Source organism: Dermochelys coriacea, chromosome 1, assembly GCF_009764565.3.
Source record: "Dermochelys coriacea isolate rDerCor1 chromosome 1, rDerCor1.pri.v4, whole genome shotgun sequence".
Taxonomy (NCBI): Eukaryota; Metazoa; Chordata; order Testudines; family Dermochelyidae; genus Dermochelys; species Dermochelys coriacea.
The window spans coordinates 307,046,842-307,073,244 of NC_050068.2; the positions used below are offsets into that span (position 1 = coordinate 307,046,842).

Consider the following 26,403-nt stretch of genomic DNA (forward strand, 5'->3'; position numbering starts at 1 on the left):
TGCTTTGCTTGATTCAGAGCAGAAGTTCCATCCCAGATCACTCAGAATTACAAAGAGCAAGTCCTTGAACCTGGGTCTCCCCCATTCTAGGCCAGTACCTAACCACCAGGGAGTCTAGCTGTCAGCCTTCCTGATGAAAGTTTTGTCATTATCAATATGTTCTGAAGGAACATTTTCCACAATTTCATTTTGGCAAAAATATTCTGACCAGCTCAACTGAAGAAGCAGTTGGTTACAGTGTGTACAGAAAGGGCAGGGTGGAGGAGTGGTGGGCCTGAACAAGTTTAGGGGTATTCTTCCTGGCTCATCTAAACATTGGCAGAAATAGCCTTATACATATTTTAAGTGTAAAAGAAAAACACACACACACACACCAGAGTATACAATTTAAAGGACACTATATCAGAAGAGTTAATTTAAAAGAATTCAAATTGTCAGTGTCCCATTAAATAACTGGAAGAATAATGTACCAAACTTGAGATTATTAGGTCAAACATTCAATAAGCCTTGCAATATTTTACACATTTTATTTATACCAAGACACTATTTTCCAGAATCTTAATGGCAATGCAGGTATGGTTTGTCAAGTAATTGATTCAGACAGCTAATTCCTGACCTAATTTTTTTTCAAGTATTGGTGGTGGATTTATCAGGAATTTTTAAAGCTTCATTCTTCATGCTAGGAGATATCTTACCAACTTCATATTTCATGTAATATCAATATGCACAATAATGCCAAACTTTACAGGAAAAAAATCTCTTTTCTTTCGCAGTCTCGAAGTATCAGATGATACAAGAATTTATATTCTGATTATAACTCTTCATGAATGCAAATACACATGCAAGCACTGGACTCTTACCACTTATTAATGAAATAAATGTAGTGAACATCATATAGGCCAGCACAAACTTATTGGCTGGCAGTGACTGCTGGCTTGTGACAAGGGACAGTGTCACTTGGGGGAAAGAAATAGGTTTAGGGGAACATGGCAGAACTTGTTAAACCCATTCATGTCCCAGCCCCAAAGGGACATTTTTAAGGTCTTGAGATCAGGGTTCCAAGAGCTGTGCAGGCTGCCTTGGTTCTCCTCCTATAACAAATGATTTCCTTCATTGTGGCCAATCAAACCAATCTGTCTGCCTTTGTTGGGATATGAGGGAAACTTGGAAAGAACCTAAGATCCCTTATAGACAGTATTTCCCCCTCCATATTGTAGAACAGAGTGTAGACAAAGGGGAAGGGTTGCTCCTGTCTATTATGTATAGGAAATTGTTATTCAAGAGGTTTTAGGAGTAAACTCCATTTTGCACTATATGTAATTACTAACTAAGGAGCACACTTTCTGGCTGGGTGACATGAGATCCCTGCTAGAAAACATACATGCATTATAGATCTATATTTCTGCATGTAACTGCATGGGTAATAACAGTAGCTATGTGCACAAATGCCTATTTAATTGCCTCCCATTTTCAGATTTCAAGTTGTAATGAACCCACTGGCTCATTACTGAGCTAGGGAGAAAGGATTTAGCCAGTGTAAGGAGCTGTGTTAGCCAAGTCAATATCCGGCCAGTATATAATCCCCAGAGTACAGAGAAGAAAGTATTCTGGAGTCAGAAGGAACCAAGCTGGGCTGAGAGACAGACAGTGAGAGAGCTTTAGAGTTGGCAGCAGAACTAAGGGCAGGCAGCAGGCAGGTTAAGAGCTGGGACTGAAACCAGAGAGCTGGGCAGAGAAGCAGCATGTTTCCACAGCACAGTGGCCTGAAGACAGGAGGTGTGGGGGTAGCTGAACATGGGACGCTTTGGAGAATAGTGCTGCAGGGATTCCAACAAGACTCTTACCTTTATACCCTGAACTGGCCTGCTCCTAGAGTCTGCTTAAGGAACTGCGGGGTTGCTCTTCTATTGTCATTAAGTAACAGTAGCTAGGGTATTTGCACGTTTTAGTTTCCAGCAGTCCTGGGAAAGTTAATCTCTATTACTCGCATCTGTGTGTAGCTTCTGAAGGGCCTAGCATTTCTGTCTCCTACACAGCACTCAATTCCAAGTCTGTGGTGCCCCTAGCACACTACCAGACATCTAGAGCGGACTTTTGTATGACAGCACTCAGTGATGTTCTTTAGAGGTGTCAGTTACAGTATTTGGTGGCAATTACCACCATACCTACTTACTACTGTATTTCTGCACTATTTTACCTTGGCACTTGTCTATGATAGGATGCCAATTCTGACTATAAACTATAGATCATATCATCACCTTGTGAGTGTTCATCTAGGGTGATTTTGAACTGGTACCCAAGATGCAGAATGTTCCATATTTATTACCAATCCCCCGAAACATCCAGTTCCCCATTTGCCAGGTTTTCTTGGTGCATTCATAACTAGCACAGAATTCCCTATATTTCACTAGCCATTTGTTCCCTTGAAACATCTAACATTTACAGTGGCTTCTTTGTAATTTGACTCCACACTGCACATGTGAAACTAACACAGTATTTACACAAGTGAGCCCAGTATAGATATTAAGGAGCTAGAAAGAAGGAAGCATCTTGCTGAACTGTGCAGGAAGGTGCCAGAATTCAGGACAACACCTCACCTCATTCGGGAATAAAATGCACTTTTTTAGGTGCTATACTTTAAGGCAAAGACTTTTTGAAAGCAGCATTAACAGGAATAGCAGCAGTTTCAGAACAAGAAGATACTGTACTTCGTGTGTGTTGCACTTGGGAAGGAATGCTAGTTAGGTGTTATGAACCTTTTCTAAAAACTGGTTTGTTCAGTTAACTTTTCTTCACTGTTGCAGGACTAAAATAGCTACTTTATTAGTTAACTACATGGCAAATGAAATGTGAATGCAGCCATATCAGACACAGTTTTCTCACTGCTATTAGCTCCACAGTGCCTGGTAGTCATAAGAATCTAATCCTGGTGCAAATATGTTCACCACCAACAAGAATTGTGACCCCTTTATGGGTCCCTGCTGCCTGGAGTTATGAGGGAGAGGTAAAGGGGGCATCACTTTTGCTGAGCAAGAAGGAACTGGAAGCCCAGCTCAGTTGAAGGGCATTGTTCTACCAGACTTACCCAGGGGCATGGGGAGCACATTTATACCCTTTGCCCTCCAGACAGAATCCTCTTTCACACTGACCAGCAGTGCAGGAACCTCATTTAAGCAGCTCCAGTGAGAGCAGAGAAGGACTCAGCACTGGTTTCTCATTTCTGAAGCCCTGAATAGCGCCAATTTATATCTGAAATCTTTGAATTAAGGCTATTTGAACACATATCCAAACCACTTTGGAATTTGACCAAAGGCATCACTGTATAGTAGTTCATCTCTGAGCTATTCCAAGGACTGGAGTCCCAGGTATACCTCAGGTTATGATTGTGTTAGTTTGGTCAAACTATGTGGGGAATCATGTGTATTCCCCTAGCCATACTTGATTTTAGCTAATGTTTTCAGTGTCCCACTTTTAGAAGCATCAAAAGACACACTAAGGCTAAAAGTCAGTTTCTGCAAGAAATTAAACAGCTGTAATCACTTTCATTTCAAAATATGTTTCTTTTAAATAAACATTTCCAATAGGAAGACAAAAGGGATGAAGAGACAATAATTGGCTCTCAACTTTATCTACAACTAATATTTGTTCAATGTGCACAGGGGAAGGAGCACAATCATTATAATATTTCCCACTAAGATACTGTGACATTCATTGACAGTGACTTCTGTCTGCTATAGGCAATAAGGTGTATCAAGTGACGTAGCAGGTATCACGTTAGTTTCATTTCATTAAGAATAGTAATGCAGTCTCAGTACCATTTGAAGTACAGTACTTGATTTCTATCAGAATCTAATACACCCCTATAATGTAAAAAGAGATTAAGCAAATATTTAATTTCAGCTGTGTCATCACTTTCCAAACTACAAACTGCACTATAGTGTCACTACAGTGACAGACATGGTTCTCCCATGAGCATAATTAGTCCACCTCCCTGAGAGGTGGTCGCTAGGTCGACCGAAGAATTTTTCTGTTGACCAAGTGCTGTCTACACTGGGGGTGGACTTTTCACACCCCAGAGCAACATAACTGGGTCGACCTGACTTTTGGGTGTAGATGTTCACTTATACCAGTAAAAATAAGAAATGGAACTGCTTCTGGTCACATTGAAGTTAAAGGCAAACCTCCTACAGACTCAGTAGGAGAAAGATGATTCTCAAGATTAAGAAATTTTCAGCATCTCCACACACCCCTCCCTGACAGGGCACACAAAAGAGCAGAAGAAAGAGTTGTACAAAATGCCTGTATAAATGGATTATTGCTATTCCTCTCATGACTTAGACTTTGCTATGTGCTGAATATCACTGAAACTAAACTGAGGCACAGAACTGCTGTTACGTTTACACTGGATTGTGGTGATACATAAGGAAGTATTATGAAGCTCCAGTAACTTTTGGCTAATGCTGGTCAGTAAATGGATTTTCTGTTCCATAGGAAAACTCAAGATTTTGAAAAAAAATCATCCAAAATCTGGATGAAACCCCCTGAATTTTGGGGGGCACTTAAGTTCTGAAAAAGAATATTTTGAATTTATCTGGACTTGAAGCATTTTATGTAATGTGTTTAACTATATAATGAAGTCAATTTCAAAATACAGTCATTTTGAAATGAAAAAAGGTTTTTTTCAAAAATGTCAAAATGGGATATTTTGACATTTTCAAACCTTTTTTCTTTCCAACATGAATTTGTCAAAACAATTTTGTGAAAAAAATTTGGTTTAATTAAAACATCGTTTTTTGACAATTTTTTTCACCATCTCCACTTTTGGTATGCTATACAGTTTTTAAATGATTTCTTATTTATTTTGTACTCCCACAGAAAGTGTTTATATTTTCTGGGTCTTTTCGGAAAAACTTGGATCCTTATGGACAATGGAGTGATGAAGAATTATGGAAAGTAGCAGATGAGGTAAAGCTGTTCAATAGCATTTGTGTTGTTCATCAATACTATTTGTGTAACTCCCCTGTAATAAAGGGAGTTACAGTGGGAAGGAATTTAGGTCAATAACTATAAAATTGTTATTTATGTAGCATCATACATAACATGGTGCTCAAACAAAAAACATTGTCCCGGCCCAGAAGAGTTTACAGCAGAGGTGGGCAAACTACGGCCCACGGGACCGTCCTGCCCGGCCCTTGAGCTCCCGGCCAGGGAGGCTAGCACCGGCCCATCCTCTGCTCTCCCCCATCCCCGGCAGCTATGCCGTCGCATGGACAGCGTGGCTGGCTCTGGCCGGGAAGCGTGGCTTCCAGTCCTGCCACTCTGAGCGGCATGGTAAGGGAGTGGGGGGAGGGGGTTGGATAAGGGGCAGGGTGTTCTGGGGGACAGTCAGAGGACAGGGGGTACTTGGATGCGGCAAAGGTGGTCAGGGAATGGGGAACGGGGGGGTTGGATAGGTGTGGGAGTCCCCGGGGGGCCTGTCAGGGGGCAGGGGTGTGGATAGGGGTCGAGGCAGTCAGGGGACAGGGTGTGGGGGGGGGTTGGATAGGGGTGGGGTCCTGGGGGTGGTTAGGGGTGGGGGGTTCCCAGGAGGGAGCGGTCAGGGGACAAGAAGCAGAGGGGGTTGGATAGGTTGGAGGTTCTGAGGGGGGCAGTCGGGGGGGGGAAGTGGGAAGGGGCAGATTGGGGATGGGGGTCAGGCTCTTTGGGGAGGCACAACCTTCCCTACCCAGCCCTTCATACAGTTTCCACAACCCCGATGTGGCCCTCAGGCCAAAAAGTTTGCCCACCCCTGGTTTACAGTCTAAATGGGATAAGTATAAACCAAACAATTACAGGTTAAAATGGCAAGCATTAGGTGCTTCTACTTAACAGCTATTATCGAGGCCATGTCTACACTATGGGTACTATAGCAGCACAGTTATGGTGCTGCAGCTATGCCACTGAAGTGCTACAGCGAAGATGCTTCCTACAGTGACAGAATTTTGTCCCATCCCCCAAATCACTGTAGTTAATCCATGTCCCCAAGTGGTGGTAGCTAGGATGATAGAAGAATTCTTCTGTCGACCTAACTGAATCTACACCAGGAGTTAGATTGGCTTAACTATGGCAATCAGGGGCATGAATTTTTCACATCTTTGAGCAACACAACTAGGTTGATCTAAATTTTAAATGTAGACCAAGTCTAAGACAGTTTTGCAGATGGTCTTTCTCATAATTGTTCTTTCACTGCCTGACCAAAGAGAGATTTAGAAATTTATATGAGTACCCTTGCTTCTTGCTCCTTAAACAAACTGCTTTACATCACCAGGCCATAGCCTGCCATCAGTCTGTGGACTTCAAAGGAAGTTCTTTGCAGACATGTTATAGGTAGATCATTGACAACATATAGCCCACCCTTTGTAAATTGGAGTTTTAAGTACTGAGTAGGTGATATATCTTTTTTTAACAGTGACCACATCCCCTAGAAAGTCAGCTGCAGCCAATGTGTAAACTGCCTATACCCTCAGCAATGCTTGATTCTTCAAAGGTCAGCCCCAGTAAGGAGATCCTAAACAGATTTTGGGTTTTTCACTCACTCACCTTCTCCAATTATTTTTTCATTATAATCCAAACCTCTTCTTTTCTCCTCCCAAACCCCTAAAAATACTCAGACTTGGTACTGTCTGTATGCAGTTCAAAACTGTCTATGGTATTAAGTCTACTTGTTACTGTTCAGTGTATGGCTTAACCACAACTGTAATTAAATAAAATGTAGCTCAAGTGGTTGTATTGTGTTATATTTACATAGTGTCTTAGAAACAAAACATAGAGAAAGGTTAATCCCTTCTTATTACCCAATAAAGCTGCTTTTGGCAGAGCCAAGTAGAGGAAACATTAATAAAACTTGCATGCAACATAGTCTGAGTGCTCTGATCTATTATTTAACACAGGTGAGGTTTCATGATATGGCTCTGCTGGATGACCCAGCAAGAAACACAGATGAGGAATTCAGAGTAGCAGCCGTGTTAGTCTGTATTCGCAAAAAGAAAAGGAGGACTTGTGGCACCTTAGAGACTTACAAATTTATTTGAGCACAAGCTTTCATGAGCTACAGCTCACTTCATCAGATGCATTCAGTGGAAAATACAGTGGGGAGATTTATATACATAGAGAACATGAAACAATTGGTGTTACCATACCCACTGTAACCAGAGTGATCACTTAAGGTGAGCTATTACCAGCAGGAGAGCGGGGGGGGGACCTTTTGTAGTGATAATCAAGGTGGGCCATTTCCAGCAGTTGACAAGAACGTATGAGGAACAATGGCAGGTGAGGGGGGGATAATATGGGGAAATAGTTTTACTTTGTGTAATGACCCATCCGTTCCCAGTCTCTATTCAAGCCTAAGTTAATTGTATCCAGTTTGCAAATTAATTCCAATTCAGCAGTCTCTCGTTGGAGTCTGTTTTTGAAGTTTTTTTGTTGAAGTATTGCCACTTTTAGGTCTGTAATCGAGTGACCAGAGAGATTGAAGTGTTCTCCAACTGGTTTTTGAATGTTATAATTCTTGACATCTGATTTGTGTCCATTTATTCTTTTATGTAGAGACTGTCCAGTTAGACCAATGTACATGGCAGAGGGGCATTGCTGGCACATGATGGCATATATCACATTGGTAGATGTGCAGGTGAATGAGCTTCTGATAGTGTGGCTGATGTGATTAGGCCCTATGATGGTGTCCCCTGAATAGATATGTGGACACAGTTGGCAATGGGCTTTGTTGCAAGGTTAGGTTCTTGGGTTAGTGGTTCTGTTGTGTGGTTGCTGGTGAGTATTTGCTTCAGGTTGGGGGGCTGTCTGTAAGCAAGGACTGGTCTGTCTCCCAAGATCTGTGAGAGTGATGGGTCGTCCTTCAGGATAGGTTGTAGATCCTTGATGATGCGTTGGAGAGGTTTTAGTTGGGGGCTGAAGGTGATGGCTAGTGGCGTTCTGTTATTTTCTTTGTTGGGCCAGTCCTTTAGTAGGTGACTTCTGGGTACTCTTCTGGCTCTGTCAATCTGTTTCTTCACTTCAGCAGGTGGGTATTGTAGCTGTAAGAATTGTAGATAGAGATCTTGTAGGTGTTTGTCTCTGTCTGAGGGGTTGGAGCAAATGTGGTTGTATCGTAGAGCTTGGCTGTAGACAATGGAACATGTGGTGTGGTCTGGATGAAAGCTGGAGGCATGTAGGTAGGAATAGTGGTCAGTAGATTTCCGGTATAGGGTTGTGTTTATGTGACCATCGCGTATTAGCACCGTAGTATCCAGGAAGTGGATCTCTTGTGTGGACTGGTCCAGGCTGAGGTTGATGGTGAGATGGAAATTGTTGAAATCATGGTGAAATTCCTCAAGGGCTTCTTTTCCATGGGTCCAGATGATGAAGATGTCATCAATGTAGCGCAAGTAGAGTAGGGGCATTAGGGCACAAGAGCTGAGGAAGCGTTGTTCTAAGTCAGCCATAAAAATGTTGGCATACTGTGGGGCCATGCGGGTACCCATAGCAGTGCTGCTGATTTGAAGGTATACATTGTCTCCAAATGTGAAATAATTATGGATGAGGACAAAGTCACAAAGTTCAGCCACCAGGTTTGCAGTGACATTATCGGGGATACAGTTCCTGATGGCTTGTAGTCCATCTTTGTGTGGAATGTTGGTGTAGAGGGCTTCTACATCCATAGTGGCCAGGATGGGGTTTTCAGGAAGATCACCGATGATTGTAGTTTCCTCAGGAAGTCAGTGGTGTCTCGAAGATAGCTGGGAGTGCTGGTACCGTAGGGCCTGAGGAGGGAGTCTATATAGCCAGACAATCCTGCTGTCAGGGTGCCAATGCCTGAGATGATGGAGCGTCCAGGATTTCCAGGTTTATGGATCTTGGGTAGCAGATAGAATACCCCAGGTCGGGGCTCCGGGGTGTGTCTGTGCGGATTTGTTTTTGTGCTTTTTTAGGGAGTTTCTTGAGCAAATGCTGTAGTTTCTTTTGGTTACCCTCAGTAGGATCAGAGGGTAATGGCTTGTAGGAAGTGGTGTTGGAGAGCTGCCTAGCAGCCTCTTGTTCATATTCCAACCTATTCATGATGATGACAGCACCTCCTTTGTCAGCCTTTTTGATTATGATGTCAGAGTTGTTTCTGAGGCTGTGGATGGCATTGTGTTCTGCACGGCTGAGGTAATGGGGCAAGTGATGCTGCTTTTCCACAATTTCAGCACATGCACATCAGCGGAAGCATTCTATGTAAAAGCCCAGTCTGTTGTTTCGACCCTCAGGAGGAGTCCACCCAGAATCTTTCTTTTTGTAGTCTTGGTAGGAAGGTCTCTATGGGTTAGTATGTTGTTCAGAGTGTGTTGGAAATATTCCTTGAGTTGGAGATGTCGAAAATAGGATTCTAGGTCACCACAGAACTGTATCACGTTCGTGGGGGTGGAGGGACAGAAGGAGAGGCCCAGAGATAGGACAGATTCTTCTGCTGGGCTAAGAGTATAGCTGGATAGATTAACAATATTGCTGGGTGGGTTAAGGGAACCACTGTTGTGGCCCCTTGTGGCATGTAGTAGTTTAGATAGTTTAGTGTCCTTTTTCTTTTGTAGAGAAGCAAAGTGTGTGTTGTAAATGGCTTGTCTAGTTTTTGTAAAGTCCAGCCACAAGGAAGTTTGTGTGGAAGGTTGTTTTTTTTTTGAGAGTATCCAGTTTTGAGAGCTCTTTCTTAATCTTTCCCTGTTTGCTATAGAGGATGTTGATCAGGTGGTTCCGCAGTTTCTTTGAGAATTCATTACACCATTTATCATTCTGATGTTTTTCTGGTCATATTAAAATGTCACTGGAAGACATAATTTTCAACCAGAATCTTTAAAGATGAACTATAATACTGAAATGAAAAGCATCCTAATAGGTGCCTCATATCCCAACTAGCCTGGCTGCCTTGGGGATAAGAATCGAAGGCGGGCATTCAGCGCAGTCATACGTTGTAACTAATCTGTATCAAAAATGTTTTCCAGTCATTGCAATTCTCTAGCTTACGAAAGACAACTCAGAATGCAGCACTTTGTGACATCACTCCTTCCAAAACATGTAGCAACTTATGTCGTGGAAAGATGCATTCTGGGATGGGGTTAACAAACCCAGAAATCCCATGGGAATGGAGGAAACAGTGGAGCTTTAGGTTTGATTTTACCAAACTGGTAGAAATTGATGGTTTTCTTGCTATATTGATGATTTGATAATGTTCCTTCAAGCTCCCCAGGATATATAAACTCATGTTTTTAATGGAAAAGTTAATACAAAGTTTCCTCAACTAAAGATAAGCTTGTACTATGCCAACCAGAGCCTCTATCCTGAAAACACTTATACATGTTTTAATATATGCATATGAGCAGTGCATGTATTTGTGTTCATGCATAAATTCTTGCAGGATTGGACCACAGATGAATAGTTTTATTTAGCATGAGCAAAAATAATAGTACTATAGAAATCAAAATATGCCCAGGGACAGCTGTTATTAAATATTAAAATATAAATAATGTACATATAAGACCATATAAAAAAACAGCCCGTTTTTGAAAAATGCTTATCAGATCATGGTAAGGTTTCAAGATGATAGAACAAAAAACAAAACAAACCACAACCTTTGCACTTACCTTTCACTGTCTGGTATCTGCATATCTGACTGGATAATTAATTTATGGTACAGCAATGCCAGTCCCAACAGTCTTTTCCCACCTTTATCACCACTAGTCTCTCCCTCCCTTGTTTCCGTGGCAACCTCCAAAAAGCACACTAGTCTGTGTCAAACATCAAGAGTCTCTCTCTCTCTCTTGAAGAAGGCCACACATCTATTGTGTAGATTCAATTCAAAAGGTGCCAGCTTCAGGATCCAGGCAATAGTTGCCAACCTTTCTGGTCACTCTCAACTTTTGTGTAACCAGCAGCATAATTACCTACAAACCCAAAGGAACATACAATTATACAGCCCAGAAATAAGCTGGACACACACCAATCGCCTTTGGAACATAAGAAAGTCTTTCTCTGATGAGATTTTTGAACCTGCTTCCCCACAGTCCTGCTTAGGTGTCATTTAGAATCATAGAATCATAGAATATCAGGGTTGGAAGGGACCCCAGAAGGTCATCTAGTCCAACCCCCTGCTCAAAGCAGGACCAAGTCCCAGTTAAATCATCCCAGCCAGGGCTTTGTCAAGCCTGACCTTAAAAACCTCTAAGGAAGGAGATTCTACCACCTCCCTAGGTAACGCATTCCAGTGTTTCACCACCCTCTTAGTGAAAAAGTTTTTCCTAATATCCAATCTAAACCTCCCCCATTGCAACTTGAGACCATTACTCCTCGTTCTGTCATCTGCTACCATTGAGAACAGTCTAGAGCCATCCTCTTTGAAACCCCCTTTCAGGTAGTTGAAAGCAGCTATCAAATCCCCCCTCATTCTTCTCTTCTGCAGACTAAACAATCCCAGCTCCCTCAGCCTCTCCTCATAAGTCATGTGCTCTAGACCCCTAATCATTTTCGTTGCCCTTCGTTGTACTCTTTCCAATTTATCCACATCCTTCCTGTAGTGTGGGGCCCAAAACTGGACACAGTACTCCAGATGAGGCCTCACCAGTGTCGAATAGAGGGGAACGATCACGTCCCTCGATCTGCTCGCTATGCCCCTACTTATACAACCCAAAATGCCATTGGCCTTCTTGGCAACAAGGGCACACTGCTGACTCATATCCAGCTTCTCGTCCACTGTCACCCCTAGGTCCTTTTCCGCAGAACTGCTGCCGAGCCATTCGGTCCCTAGTCTGTAGCGGTGCATTGGATTCTTCCATCCTAAGTGCAGGACCCTGCATTTATCCTTATTGAACCTCATTAGATTTCTTTTGGCCCAATCCTCCAATTTGTCTAGGTCCTTCTGTATCCTATCCCTCCCCTCCAGCGTTCTACCACTCCTCCCAGTTTAGTATCATCCGCAAATTTGCTGAGAGTGCAATCCACACCATCCTCCAGATCATTTATGAAGATATTGAACAAAACGGGCCCCAGGACCGACCCCTGGGGCACTCCACTTGACACCGGCTGCCAACTAGACATGGAGCCATTGATCACTACCCGTTGAGCCCGACAATCTAGCCAGCTTTCTACCCACCTTATAGTGCATTCATCCAGCCCATACTTCCTTAACTTGCTGACAAGAATGCTGTGGGAGACCGTGTCAAAAGCTTTGCTAAAGTCAAGAAACAATACATCCACTGCTTTCCCTTCATCCACAGAACCAGTAATCTCATCATAAAAGGCGATTAGATTAGTCAGGCATGACCTTCCCTTGGTGAATCCATGCTGACTGTTCCTGATCACTTTCCTCTCCTCTAAGTGCTTCAGGATTGATTTTGAGGACCTGCTCCATGATTTTTCCAGGGACTGAGGTGAGGCTGACCGGCCTGTAGTTCCCAGGATCCTCCTTCTTCCCTTTTTTAAAGATGGGCACTACATTAGCCTTTTTCCAGTCATCCGGGACTTCCCCCGTTCGCCACGAGTTTTCAAAGATAATGGCCAAGGGCTCTGCAATCACAGCCGCCAATTCCTTCAGCACTCTCGGATGCAATTCGTCCGGCCCCATGGACTTGTGCACGTCCAGCTTTTCTAAATAGTCCCTAACCACCTCTATCTCTACAGAGGGCTGGCCATCTCTTCCCCATTTTGTGTTGCCCAGCACAGCAGTCTGGGAGCTGACCTTGTTAGTGAAAACAGAGGCAAAAAAAGCATTGAGTACATTAGCTTTTTCCACATCCTCTGTCACTAGCTTGCCTCCCTCATTCAGTAGGGGCCCACACTTTCCTTGGCTTTCTTCTTGTTGCCAACATACCTGAAGAAACCCTTCTTGTTACTCTTGACATCTCTTGCTAGCTGCAGCTCCAGGTGCGATTTGGCCCTCCTGATATCTTTCCTACATGCCCGAGCAATATTTTTATACTCTTCCCTGGTCATATGTCCAAGCTTCCACTTCTTGTAAGCTTCTTTTTTATGTTTAAGATCCGCTAGGATTTCACCATTAAGCCAAGCTGGTCGCCTGCCATATTTACTATTCTTTCGACTCATCGGGATGGTTTGTCCCTGTAACCTCAACAGGGATTCCTTGAAATACAGCCAGCTCTCCTGGACTCCCTTCCCTTTCATGTTAGTCCCCCAGGGGATCCTGGCCATCTGTTCCCTGAGGGAGTCAAAGTCTGCTTTCCTGAAGTCCAGGGTCCGTATCCTGCTGCTTACCGTTCTTCCCTGCGTCAGGATCCTGAACTCAACCAACTCATGGTCACTGCCTCCCAGATTCCCATCCACTTTTGCTTCCCCCACTAATTCTACCCGGTTTGTGAGCAGCAGGTCAAGAAAAGCGCTCCCCCTAGTTGGCTCCCCTAGCACTTGCACCAGGAAATTGTCCCCTACGCTTTCCAAAAACTTCCTGGATTGTCTATGCACCGCTGTATTGCTCTCCCAGCAGATATCAGGAAAATTAAAGTCACCCATGAGAATCAGGGCATGCGATCTAGTAGCTTCCGTGAGTTGCCGGAAGAAAGCCTCATCCACCTCATCCCCCTGGTCCGGTGGTCTATAGCAGACTCCCACCATGACATCACTCTTGTTGCACACACTTCTAAACTTAATCCAGAGACACTCAGGTTTTTCCACAGTTTCGTACCGGAGCTCTGAGCAGTCATACTGCTCCCTTACATACAGTGCTACTCCCCCACCTTTTCTGCCCTGCCTGTCCTTCCTGAACAGTTTATAACCATCCATGACTGTACTCCAGTCATGTGAGTTATCCCACCAAGTCTCTGTTATTCCAATCACGTCATAATTCCTTGACATCACCAGGACCTCCAGTTCTCCCTGCTTGTTTCCAAGGCTTTGTGCATTTGTATATAAGCACTTGAGATAACCTGTTGATCGCCCCTCATTCCCAGTATGAGGCAGGAGCCCTCCCCTCACAGACCTTCCTGCCTGTGCTTCCTCCCGGTATCCCGCTTTCCCACTTACCTCAGGGCTTTGGTCTCCTTCCCCCGGTGAACCTAGTTTAAAGCCCTCCTCACTAGGTTAGCCAGCCTGCTGGCAAAGATGTTCTTCCCTCTCTTCGTAAGATGGAGCCCGTCTCTGCCCAGCACTCCTCCTTCATGGAACACCATCCCATGGTCAAAGAATCCAAAGCCTTCTCTCCGACACCACCTGCGTAGCCATTCGTTGACCTCCACGATTCGACGGTCCCTACCCAGGCCTTTTCCTTCCACGGGGAGGATGGACGAGAACACCACTTGCGCCTCCAACTCCTTTATCCTTCTTCCCAGAGCCACATAGTCCGCAGTGATCCGCTCAAGGTCATTCTTGGCAGTATCATTGGTGCCCACGTGGAGAAGCAGGAAGGGGTAGCGATCCGAGGGCTTGATGCATTTAATGCTATTCAGAGTGGTTGTAAAATAGCTCTGGTAGCACGTCACACTTCACTTTGCACAGGTATAAGTGATGACTCAGGCTATGAGACCGTCACGGGGGTCATGGATTTCATGCGTTTAGGTGAGCTTCCATGACTTCAGCCCTGCCTTGGCAGGGCTCAGGCTGTCAGCCCCCCCTTGAGCAGGGCTTGGACTGTTAGCCACCTCACAGCAGGGCTTTAGGCGTTGATGATTTGTTTATTGGCCAGGACCTGTCCATGACTTTTAATAAATACACCCCCTGACAAAATCTTAACCTTAGTGCTGACAGGATACAAGGAAGTGGAGAGTTAGGTCTCAGCTCTCGCTCTCTCCCCTTCAAATAGACTGCCAGCTCTTCCCATGAGCTTCTGATCAAGTAATGAGTATCACCTGTACTCATTAGTGCAGATTCAGCAATGAACTCCTGCTAGTCCACTTTTCAGAAGCTCCATTTATCTCCTAGTCCTGATCAGACTCTGGGGCTTACAAATGAGGCGTTTCTTCACAAAGCTTCAACAGTTCAGATCTAGGGCACTAATCTATTCCTATGCCTTCTCTGGGGTTTTGTTCCCATGCTAGACAATTGGGAGCGGAGAGTCTCGTGGCCAAGGGAGTGCTCCTGTAAAGCCCTGAAGATTCTGTATACCCCATTACATACCCCTTTCCAACAGTTTATCCCTGCCTCTGGCTGTCTAACTTTCCCCCCATTCATTATCAGTCTTTGCCTCCTTTTTGTTTCTTCCCAGTCAGCTCTGTTCAATCACAACCTCCCTCAAACACCCCATCTGGCCACTGTCTTCCCTGCACTGCTCATCCCATGGAATGGACAAGAGAGTCAGACAACCAGCACCAGAAAAATTCTCTTCCCCCTTTTGTCTCCTGGACTTATGGCAACTCTGGTAGGGGGCATAGTCTGCTTCCTGCATCCAGGGCTTGGCTGGCTTTCTCCCTCTGCTCACAAGGTCCACAACAGGAGGTTCGTTCTTTTTCTTTCCCACATCGCAGGGAAGAGAGTGCCGTGATGATTCCTTCCCATCCTCCTACACAGACTGTGGTGGAAGTTCCAGGGATGAGAAGTGGGAGTTGGCTAGTGGCTGCAGGTTCAGACTAAAGCTGATCGAAATTATTTTGTCTCCCTGTGGAAGATTTTGACTAAAATGATGGGGGAGGGTCCCACTTATGTCAAAACTTTCAGTAGAAAATTGAATTTTTAGCCAAAAACTAAATGTTTATTTTTGAGTGAAAATTTTGGTTTCCAAATGGAAAAAGACACATTTTAAAAAATTATTTTATATATTTATTGAGACATGCAGACACTTTCTGTGAAAAAGTTTGGTCAAAAAACAATTTTCCAGTCACTAAAATTTGACATAACATTTTCAGGCAGGTGTAGCTGAGAGGAAAAAGCTATATGGGCTCTCCTCACTTAGTCTTCTTGGAGCCTGCGAGTCCCAGGCATGGAACACTGCTCCCCTTGCTGAATAGACAAGCAAATTCTAGTGATGTTTTTTGGCTGGGAATTTCCTCTCCAGGTATAAACTAAAAAGGAGATTTTTAAAGAGCTAGGCCTTATTTACAATACTGAGAAGAATTTTTATTTTAAAGTGTGCATAGTCAGGGGGCTGCAGCCATTCTGGGACATAACACAAGGAGTCAGGAAAGTCACTTTAAGGAAAAAACTGTTTTTTGGCATATCAGATAATAAACTGAAAAAGGTAAAACAAAGAGCAGTGAAAAAGAAATGTTACAGAATCATCCTATGCATTTTTTTAAAATAGGCCTGATCTGATTGTGAATGGGCTCTGTGCTCTCTTGAAAGCTGATTTGTTAGAGAATGCTACAAACAGCTGATGTGACTTGGGGAGGAAGTCACATTTTCACTTGTTCCTGTGTTAAATGCTTCTGCTCCACCTTAGCTGCTGCAGGGTGCAGTGAGGACAGTCAGTAGCTACTGCTGAAGTCAACATCACTTTTTAACTTTCTTTGCAGCTCACGTTTAAGATCAAGGGCCTAGATTCACAATGGTACTTTGGTGTTGTGATGCTGAGTGTTGCAATACCTAACTTTTGCCACTAGAACTCACTGCAATTTGCAAAGCCTGAGTTAGGTGCCTCGGCTCCCTATACAGGACAGGAGGAGAGAGAGGCACTTCAGAATGAGATCTACAAAACCCAGCATGCTAAGTGGGGAGCTAACTAAGCTAGCCAATGGGAGATGCTGACAACAGGAATGGGTGTTAAACTCTGCCCGTCTCCGAGATAGGCATCTAAGTCTAGGTTGCATGGAGGTACCTACATTGGCTAGCAATTCTCAGCTGTGAACCCTCTTTAGTATTAGGCATCTAAGGCATTGCCGCAAGTAGCTAGGGTGGAACGTTTTCTCGTAACTTTTAGCCCAGTGGCTAGGGTACCGATCTTTGTTGTAGAAGACCCTGAGTTCAAGGCTCCCTTTCACCTGGTGAGGAGAAGGGATTTGAACTGGATGTGCCATTTCTCAGGTGCTTGGCTTAGCCATTATCCTATGGGATATTTTGATGTAGGTTTCCCTCAATCTCTGCTGTTGAAGCTGTTGCATTCTGGATAAATAATTTCAGCCAGAGAGGGAGAGGGGGAGAGAGAGAGAGAATGAGCACATAAGCATGAGAATGGCTCCACAGCCTGGCTTTAGAGCATTAACCCAGGATGTGGGTGACCAGGATCAAGTCCCCCTGCTGCAACCTTCACCCCCCCCCCCCACAGCTGTTTTGTGTGAACTCACCTGAGGACCTGATGCAGTAGCCACCCTCCGAGCACACCTCGCAGCTCAGGCTTTGCTTATGAGTAAGACATCCAAGTGCCTATCTTCCCTTGGTTTGTGAATTACTCTGTGGTTTAGGCAGGAGAAAAACACTCGGATGCCTAGAGGGAGGCAGTAGTGTGCATGCCCAGAAGCAGAAACATATTTGTCTAGGGAACCATACTGCAAAAACGTAGGTACCCACTGGGTTCAGCTGGAATTTTGTGAATTGCACTGAAGCCTAAAACTAAGATTTAGGCAACATAAACCTGGATATAGGCACTTATGTACTTTTGTGTTTCTAGGTCAAAGTATGGAACGACTAAACTTGAACACTTTGTTGTGGCGTTGGTGTAACACCGACAGACCCTGGTTGTCAGTGGGTGGGATTGAACCTGGGATCTTTGGAGCTAAATGCATGAGCCTCTACTGCATAAGCTAAAAGCCACCTGGCTGTTTGCTAAGGCTGTAGCAGACTCATTGATCTCTAAGTGGTCTCAGTGACACTACATGGGACAGAGCACCACACCCAGGAGGTGTGTGGGCAATGCTGGCATGGTATTTCAGTATCATCATGTTACAGTGCCATGCAGACTCCCTCGGCCAAATTTTTCTCTCAGTCAGAATCAGAAAGGCTGCAAAGAATGTACATCAGAACAGAATTTGGCCCCGTGACCAGTGCAGACATTGTTTTAAAATGAAAGGATCCTTTCTACTTGTATCAGTTGGCTCAGTGAATGAGCAGATAGCTGAGGAGTGAAGAAGTGAGCAGTGACCTGCACACAGCTGGTATGCAGCTGAAAAAAACCAAACCAAACACTAAACTGAATTCTTCAGAACTTCATCATCTGGGCTTAGGCATTCTGCTTTACTAGAGCTCCTGTATTAGATGAAAAGGAAGTGGATTGGAATTCTTCCTGCCTTGTGATACAGAATGAAAATGAGTTGAAAAATTACAAATGGCATTTGCAAAACCAGTTTTTCCCTTTATAACCACTATTTTCAGTTTTACTGTAAGTTAAGTTGTTGCATATCTTATAGCAATACAATAATGCATATTTCTGAGTTTTGGAATTCACAAAAATAGTTGGTAAGGTCAAAATTTCTCTGACAATGCCTCTGGAAGATTGTTCAGGCCAAAGATTGTAGTGAGTCTAAGCATTTTGGGGAAACATGCTAAAGCGTGTGGTGTTCTTGTAATCTTTCAGACAAAGGAAGAAATGGATGGAAATAGTCTCAAAGCCATGGTTACAACTGCTCTGGAGATCTGTGTTATTTTCTCTGCTGGTGTAGTGTGCTGTGTGAGATTTCTAGTCCTAGTAACTAAGGAGCCCTGGATGCTTTTGGAAACATCTTCCCTCAGCATTACTGATGATGCACATCACCACTGAATAAAAGGAATTGCTTTCCTTTTAGATGGCTAACTCAGAACCTTTTGGTCAAAACACCAAATCTCATTATGTCTTATAAGCAAACAACTTTAACTCTCAATGTTCTGACATAAGCCTCAGTGTTCATTCTGAATCAGAAATACATGATCTTTCACATCTTTCAACTCTTTGTTTTGAAAAATTTTATACCAAAGATTCTCATTTCTTCAGATCACATTTTCTGCTCAGTCTCAGAATCAAAAGGCAGAGGGGTTAAAAGGATGGGTTGCTGTAACAATTTGTGACGTACAAAATTGGTTGCTGTACCAATTTCTGACATACAGCTTTCTCCTTTGATTTTTATCTCCTGCAGGTTGGACTGAAGTCTGTAATAGAGCATTTTCCAGGCCAGCTTGATTTTGTTCTTGTAGATGGTGGCTGTGTCCTCAGCCATGGGCACAAACAATTGATGTGTCTCGCCAGATCAGTTCTCAGTAAAGCTAAAATCCTGCTGCTTGATGAACCAAGTGCTCATCTTGATCCTGTGTAAGTTTTCCTGATTCTTTACTATATTCCAGTGTGAGGTAGGGAAGTCAGTGAGGCAGCACAGCAAAGAAAGTTATTTTGTCATATTTCTAGTCCTTTTTAAGGCTAGATTTCAACTTAAGGTACAGCCCTGAGCAAGGGAGGTAACATAAACTATACCATCCCAGTAGCTACCCTAGGAATCATTGTGCCTTACATGCGGTCCTGCCCCTGCTTTCTCTATGCTCCAGGAAGATTAGTAATTTACAGGTGAGCTGTACCAGTGGTACATTACTACCCCTGCACTGGGCTCAGTTACTCTGCCAAAGTGTGCATAGTAGAAAAAAGAGTGCCATTCCTTACTTTTCTCTGCCTAGCTGTTCGCAGGAGAGAGTAAGCAGGCAAGTATCCCCACTTACTCCTACACAGTTAGAGGGTCTGGGTACTCCCCTGGGTTCTTACTCCTTTTTATGGGTGTACAATTCAAGTCACAATTTACCCCTTAATAAAAATATTTACAACTTTACTTCAAAGGGTACTATAAACACCACATCTGGGAGGTAGGTACGTTATATGTGGGGAAACTAACACAGAGGGCCAATTTTATCCCTAATGCATGAGTACAACTCCATTAACTATACGAAGTTTCAATTTGACTCAAATGGGTTAAGGGAATTGACTGAGGCCACAAAACAAGTCAGTGTCAGAACTAGGATTAGAAACCCAGGAATTCCTGGCTGCTAGCCCTGTGCTCAATACACGAGAGCATGTTATTGTTATGATTACTAATTATTATTTCCAGCACAGTAGCACCTGGAGGGCAAGGCCCCATTAAGCTAGTCACTCTACAAACATGTAGCAAAGACAATCTCTGCCCCAAAGAGTTTACAATATAAGTGTAAGGCTGTCGTGAAGAGATGGATCTAGCAAACAGCTGAGAAGGAGCACAAGGAAAAATGAGACAGTTGCCTGGAACGAACTACTATTTTAGAGCTTTATAACTCAGCAATAAAAACATTTTATCTTCTGTCTGAAACTTTTTAAACAATCTCCCTACTGGAACAAAAACTACACTATTTGGTTAAATGTTCACTGAGGCTAGTGTGAGGGATTAAAAAAAAGGAGAGAGAATTCCTGTGGTGAATTAATTCACTGTATAGCCACTTGCCTGCTATAACAGTATCTTTTACTGGTTTGAAATAAAAATATTTTCAGCCTATAAAAAGCAGTGACTGCATATGCAAAATCCTCTTTCTCATAATATATTTGATCAAGTACCAAATTGTTTCAGTTGTTCTGAAACCATTTCTCAATTGCTGGTGCCTTGCCCTGGTAATGTCTCCTATAATAGCACTCATTTTTGGATGTAATTCTTAGGAACTCCAAGTCTGAGAGACAGCACCTTGTAGAGATATTAATATCTTAGACATTGTCCACTGGACAGTATGGAATGAGAAGAACTGCAGGCCATTGAAAGATTACACACTGGAAGACATTTGTTAATTCTGATACCTTTTAAAGGTGCCAGAGCCTTAAATAAGTCAATAATTGTCAGCGTATGTGAATACAATGTTTAGCGCTAACACCACCACTCTTACTATTTTAGCCCAAGCTCTGGGACCCTCCCATCTCACAGGGTCCTAGACACTGGATTCCAGCCCCAGCCCGGACATCTACACTGCAATTAAACAGCCCAGCAGCCTGAGCCCAGCAAGCCTGAGTCAGCTGGCACAGGCCAGACGTATGTTTTTAATTGCAGTGGAGACATATCCTGAGTGTGGCACTTCATGATAGCGCAGGGTACACATTTGTTAATACACTGAATGGTGAACATCACAGGCTTAACTAAACATCACTGCTGTGTTTGATAGAGTATGAACTAGTTCAACTCCTCTCTAGCCAACCCAGAGAAATAGGGAAATTACACCAAAATAATGATAATACTGGATAGCACATTTACTAAAAGGGACATCATAAATTTCTATATACATTACAGAATTATAAAAATGTGTCAAATAATTTTAATTACAACTTAAATTTTATAATTGCAATTTACTGTAGCAGGAGTGTAATTTTATGTGTGTCATTCTGAAATCTTTACATTGTTCAGCTCAGTATTAAAAGGTTGTATGTTGATAACTTCCTAAAATGTGCCAATTTCTGTATAACATTCTACATGCCAAAACTGTTTTATCTTTCAGAACCTTCCAGGTGATTAGAAAAACACTCAAGCATGCATTTGCAAACTGTACAGTAATACTCTCAGAACACAGACTAGAAGCAATGTTGGAATGTCAGCAATTTTTGGTGAGTGCTGTATCTTTTTAAAGTGATTTCCTTATAATTGACAGATATGGGCTTTGCACAATATTTTAAGTAACTCTTCTATGGTTAGATTAGCCACATCTGCTGCCTGGGGTCAGTTCAAATACCTGGTGCCTTCTTTATTCTAATTGGCTGGAAGTGCCTAAGAATTGTCATTTTATTGTACGTTATTAAAACACATATACAGGTGTCTGTATCTGTTTTTAGTTAATATGGGCAGGATAGCAACTAGAGAACTGCAACAGAAGTATCCTGCCTAAGATGGTTAGACTGCTGTGTTTCTCTCTAGAAACAACCTGAAATTTCCTTTCTGTGTTAAAAACTGTTAATCATTTGTTAAGGAAATGCCAGTATTGTAGTTATGTTCTTTCAGTAGATAACAATGGCTAGTAAAGAAAATGGGATGAACTGTGTGTGAAAGCTGAGAAGTGGCTCTTAAAATCAGATATTTTCCTGTATACTTTCCTGGCTCTCAGAGAGAGGGATGTTTTAATATTTCTTTTGCTACCATATAGCTCAGAATGTTTTCCTCCATATACATTTGGTCAAGTGCATGGTTTTCTCTTTAAATTATAGCTGTTTTAGAGTTGCATTGCTATGCAGTTGGGTAGCAAGCGTATAATCTGAAACGGAAGTGGACTATGCAATAAATAAGATATACCCTTTTGAACCACTATTGTTATACTATATACTGGACTGTACCCTCATGTAAAAGATGGAGTTCTTTGTGTAGACCATCGTGGAGCCTGATTCATTAAAGTCCTTTCTAGTTATACATTTTAATTCACAAACAAAAGCCTTCTAATACACATTTAAAGTGTATTTCAGTGGAGTTTCACTAACATTCAGAAAATATACATTCTTTCCAAACCTTTAAGAACTCTTTAATTTAAAAAATAAGAATGTCTGGAAATGAAACGTTAAGGGATCCAGTCAATTCCCCAAGTACCACTATCACCCATGCAATGTACACCATATACCTAGCCATATCTTTGCCCCATCATCTTGCCCTGTAATGGAAATATACTCTACCAACCCCATACGAGCTGGCTGGAAGAAGATGGGATATTGGGCAGTGGAGGGAGAGGGGTTTTATCCACACTGAAATGTTTAGGCTCAAAGTTTTATAACTAGACGGTTTTAACTTTTTCAAGCTTAACATGGGTAAAATGCGGTGCTTTTCCCTATCCCCCTCCATACTCCTGATAACCCAGGAACATTCCAGTCCCCTATACACATCCTCAGTGCCCCCTCAGTCTGCTGTACCTTCCTGTCATCACTCCTTCCACTCCTTGCCAGTCTCCATGTACCCGTCTTCCTTCCTTCCCCCAAAGCTCTCCATTGCAAGCTCAGGTAGCAGAGCTCTTTGCCACCTAGACCCAGCCCTAACACCAGTCTGCCCCAGCTCCATGCCTGTTCACATTTTCCCTCTTCCCACCTCTGGGGCTGGATTAAAGCAATTGGGGGCACTAAACACACTCTCATATAGGGGCTGGCCATGACTCTGTGCTGTGCTAACATCCCCATGCACCTCATCCCAATGCTCTGCCCCTCATTGGGGTGACAATGTCAGGAAATTAGATTGGCATAACTATGTTGTTCAGAGGTGTGAAAAATCCACCTCTCATGTGACAGTTAAACCAACCTAACCCCCAGTGTAGACAGTGCTACTCAATGGGAGAATTCTCCTCTTGACCTAGGAGTACCTATGCCAACAGGAGAACATGCTGGTGTGTGCCTATAGTGGTTTATGTGTAGACAAGCCCATAAAGGGACTGGGGCTTTCTTCAGGCAAGTCCAAAATATCCCCAGAAAAAAAGTAAACAAAGGATAGCAGAATGGCAAACAATCCTTAACTTACACAGTCTCATAAACTTGCACAGTTTCCACCAAATGCATCCGATGAAGTGAGCTGTAGCTCACAAAAGCTTATGCTCAAATACATTTGTTAGTCTCTAAGGTGCCACAAGTACTCCTTTTATTTTTGCGAATACAGACTAACACGGCTGCTACTCTGAAAACAGTCTCGTTTAAACAGCATAGCAAGAGGGTCAGTTCCTGCTTGCTTCCTAGCCTAAGGCTTGATCTACATCTGAAAGTGAGATTGATATTGCTACATTGGTCAAGGGTGTGAAAGATGCAACCTAACCCCAGTGTACACACAGCTATGTCAACAGAAGAATGGGTGCATTGACACAGCTAACTTCATTCAGGGAGGAAGGAGGTGTTCCTACACTGATGGAAAAACTCCTTCCATGGATGTAGGCTGTGTTTACACTACAGGGTTATGCTGACATAGCTACACTGACCTAGCTATTCCAGTATAGTCTCCATAGTGTAAATGCAGCTTGAGGAGGGAAAGCCCTCCCCCTTGGTTCCCTTCCACCAATCTTCCACTGCTTTTTTGTATATCCCTGCTTTAATAAGCTCCTGGTTAACCCTTTCCTTCCCTACCTTGGAGTGGATTTATTATATTATGAAACTCTTTATAATATAATTCTTCGTAATTCCCTCATGAACTGAACCTGGGTTCCTCCAGCTCCCACCAAAATACAAGAAGGCACTTCTCAGCAATGTCAATAAAACAAAACAGGAGAGATTAAGGTCAAGCCTTTCATAGTTAAGATGAGCTAAAGAGAGAGAGAGAAAAAAAGGACCATTTTTGAAACTGAGCACCAGGAACATTTCCCAAACACCATAATTTTAAAACTCTTTTTCTGGTTTGTAATGAAAATTAGTCAGTCACTTGACATTTCAAAGTATGTAAAAACAGCTTTTTTGCTCTTTTCCCATCGTAAGTCCTTGAAGTTTTCCCTCCTATCGGTCTGTGCTACGTTGCTAGTTTATTTAGTCAACTGAATTCTATCAACACTATTGATATAGGTCTAATTGATTGAACATGTTTAATTAGGTAATAGAAGAAAATAAAGTGCGGCAATACGAGTCAATCCAGAAGCTGCTGAATGAAAAGAATTCCTTCAGGCAGGCTATCAGCTACTCCGATCGCCTTAAGATATTCCCACTACACCGCAGGAATTCAAGCAAGCGCAAATCTAGACCCAAAATTACTGCCTTGCAGGAAGAGACAGAGGAAGAAGTGCAAGAGACCAGGCTGTGAGAATGGGTGGAAATGCTTCCTCTTAGGAGTTGACTGGTGGAGTTTGGGGGAATACAGTACTGTACCTCAAAAATGGCAGAAGCATGACCAACACCCCTGAAATTGCAGGAACAAGCACAGATTCAAACTTTCAGGAGGCATTAAATGACATTTATGGAAGTGGCTGCCCTCCAATGGTCAAATTGTGTGTGAGGCATTACATATCCTTGAAGATTTACCACTTGTTCTGGTAAGCCAGGCTTCCTTGTAAAAGCTGCTTTACTGTGGTACAAAACTAGATGAAGGGCAGAGGTAGGAACCCGTTTAGACTGACTTAATCATTTCATCAGATTTTCAAAACGTTTGCTGATGTGTGTTTGGGAGGAGGGGAAGGTGGCAGAGGAGGAATGTTAAAAAAAAATCAAGCTTGAATGGAAAATACTAAAATAAAAAATGTACAATGATTGTTTTAAGTTCACTTACTCCCTGAACAGGGGTTGAGAAAGCACCAGAATATTTCCTCCGACTCATTCTTCAGGCACTTGCTGTATTTCAACACTGCAGAAAAGGCAAATGCCCTTTCACAACACTGCACAGCTCCAAGCACGCAGGTGAGAATGAAGGGAAAAGAGGATGTTGGCTTGCAAGCTGCTCAACATCCGTCATGACAGCAGTTAAAAGATGATCATGGGAGTTAATATTTCCTTCTGGAATCTAGTAGACTATTGGCCCAGCCTTGCAAACACTGACAGGTTGGAGAGCATGCTGATATGGGCAGTCCCCTTGTATTAAATGGCAGGACTTCCAGCAGCTGAAGTAATATTCTGTGTGTTTAGGTCAGACACCTTTACATGCCTTTTATCATAGTTTGTATAAAGAATAAAAACTTTGAAGTAGACTTTAATAATGGAATCAGTTTTTATATGCTTCTGTTTTTGCAGTTTTCAGATGCAACTGAACTTTTCTCTAGAATATTTTATTTTAATATTTTGTTGCAAACATTTATTACGAGAATGCCGTATTTTATGAGTGATTATGCACTATAAAGACAAATATATTTGTATAGAAAGAATTTTTATATTTGAAACATCTCCTTTTTATGCCACTAGTCCTTTTTATTGCATGTTATAACGAAACTGGGGGAGGGGGAGGAATGACAGTATCCCAAAGACATCTCCACTAGCATACAAAGTCACTTTTATTGGGACGCATGGAAGCATTCAGGCAAGACAAGTATGTTAAGCTTCTATTTAAATAAAAACTCTCTTAACTCAAACTGCTTATGTAACAAGTCGTGATAGTTGCAACAGAAATGTTCTGCTGCTTCTACTAAGTGAACACTGCCTACCAAACAAAATGCATTTAATTTTTTATTCTATTTATTACCAAAGTAGACAACATGATGTACATATGTCAATAAAATTAAGACTGTATACAATTCCACTGTCTGGCTTTGTTTGGTTTGTTAAAAAGACAATTATATTGTCTATTTCCTTGGAGGTTTTATATCTTCTGGTTTCTAAGCTCAATGCAGATGTATCAAAATGTCTCTGGAAACAGTGTTGAACTTCCCAAGCCCTTTTAAATTGAGATGTTCTCTCAGATAAGGGCACAAACAATAATCGCTATATTACCACTAAGGGACGTTTTGTGTACTCCCAACTAATACATTTCAAAATTTCATTACAAAAATTTCTAGTTTTCCCTGGGAATAAAATCCTTTTTAAAATATTCTTTTGGACTGCCAATAGTTATTGTGACTAGAGCTGGATGAAATTTTTTGGCCAAAACTTTTTTTCACCAAAAAAAAAAAAAATGCAGATTCTGGTCAACCAAAACAATT

The 26,403-nt window shown here is 42.6% G+C and overlaps 1 protein-coding gene across 2 annotated transcripts in view; it reads left to right on the forward strand.

Annotated features, from left to right (window-relative positions):
* Positions 1 to 25,996, forward strand: part of CFTR (CF transmembrane conductance regulator) — a 149,451-nt gene extending 123,455 nt beyond the window's left edge. For both annotated transcript variants that reach the window (XM_038387769.2, XM_038387770.2), the window contains 4 exons: positions 4,876 to 4,965; positions 18,987 to 19,159; positions 21,340 to 21,445; positions 24,375 to 25,996. In XM_038387769.2, the coding sequence (XP_038243697.1) occupies positions 4,876 to 4,965; positions 18,987 to 19,159; positions 21,340 to 21,445; positions 24,375 to 24,581 (576 nt within the window). In that variant the 3' untranslated portion in view covers positions 24,582 to 25,996. The remainder of the gene's footprint in view (positions 1 to 4,875; positions 4,966 to 18,986; positions 19,160 to 21,339; positions 21,446 to 24,374) is intronic.
* Positions 25,997 to 26,403: the final 407 nt, after the last annotated feature.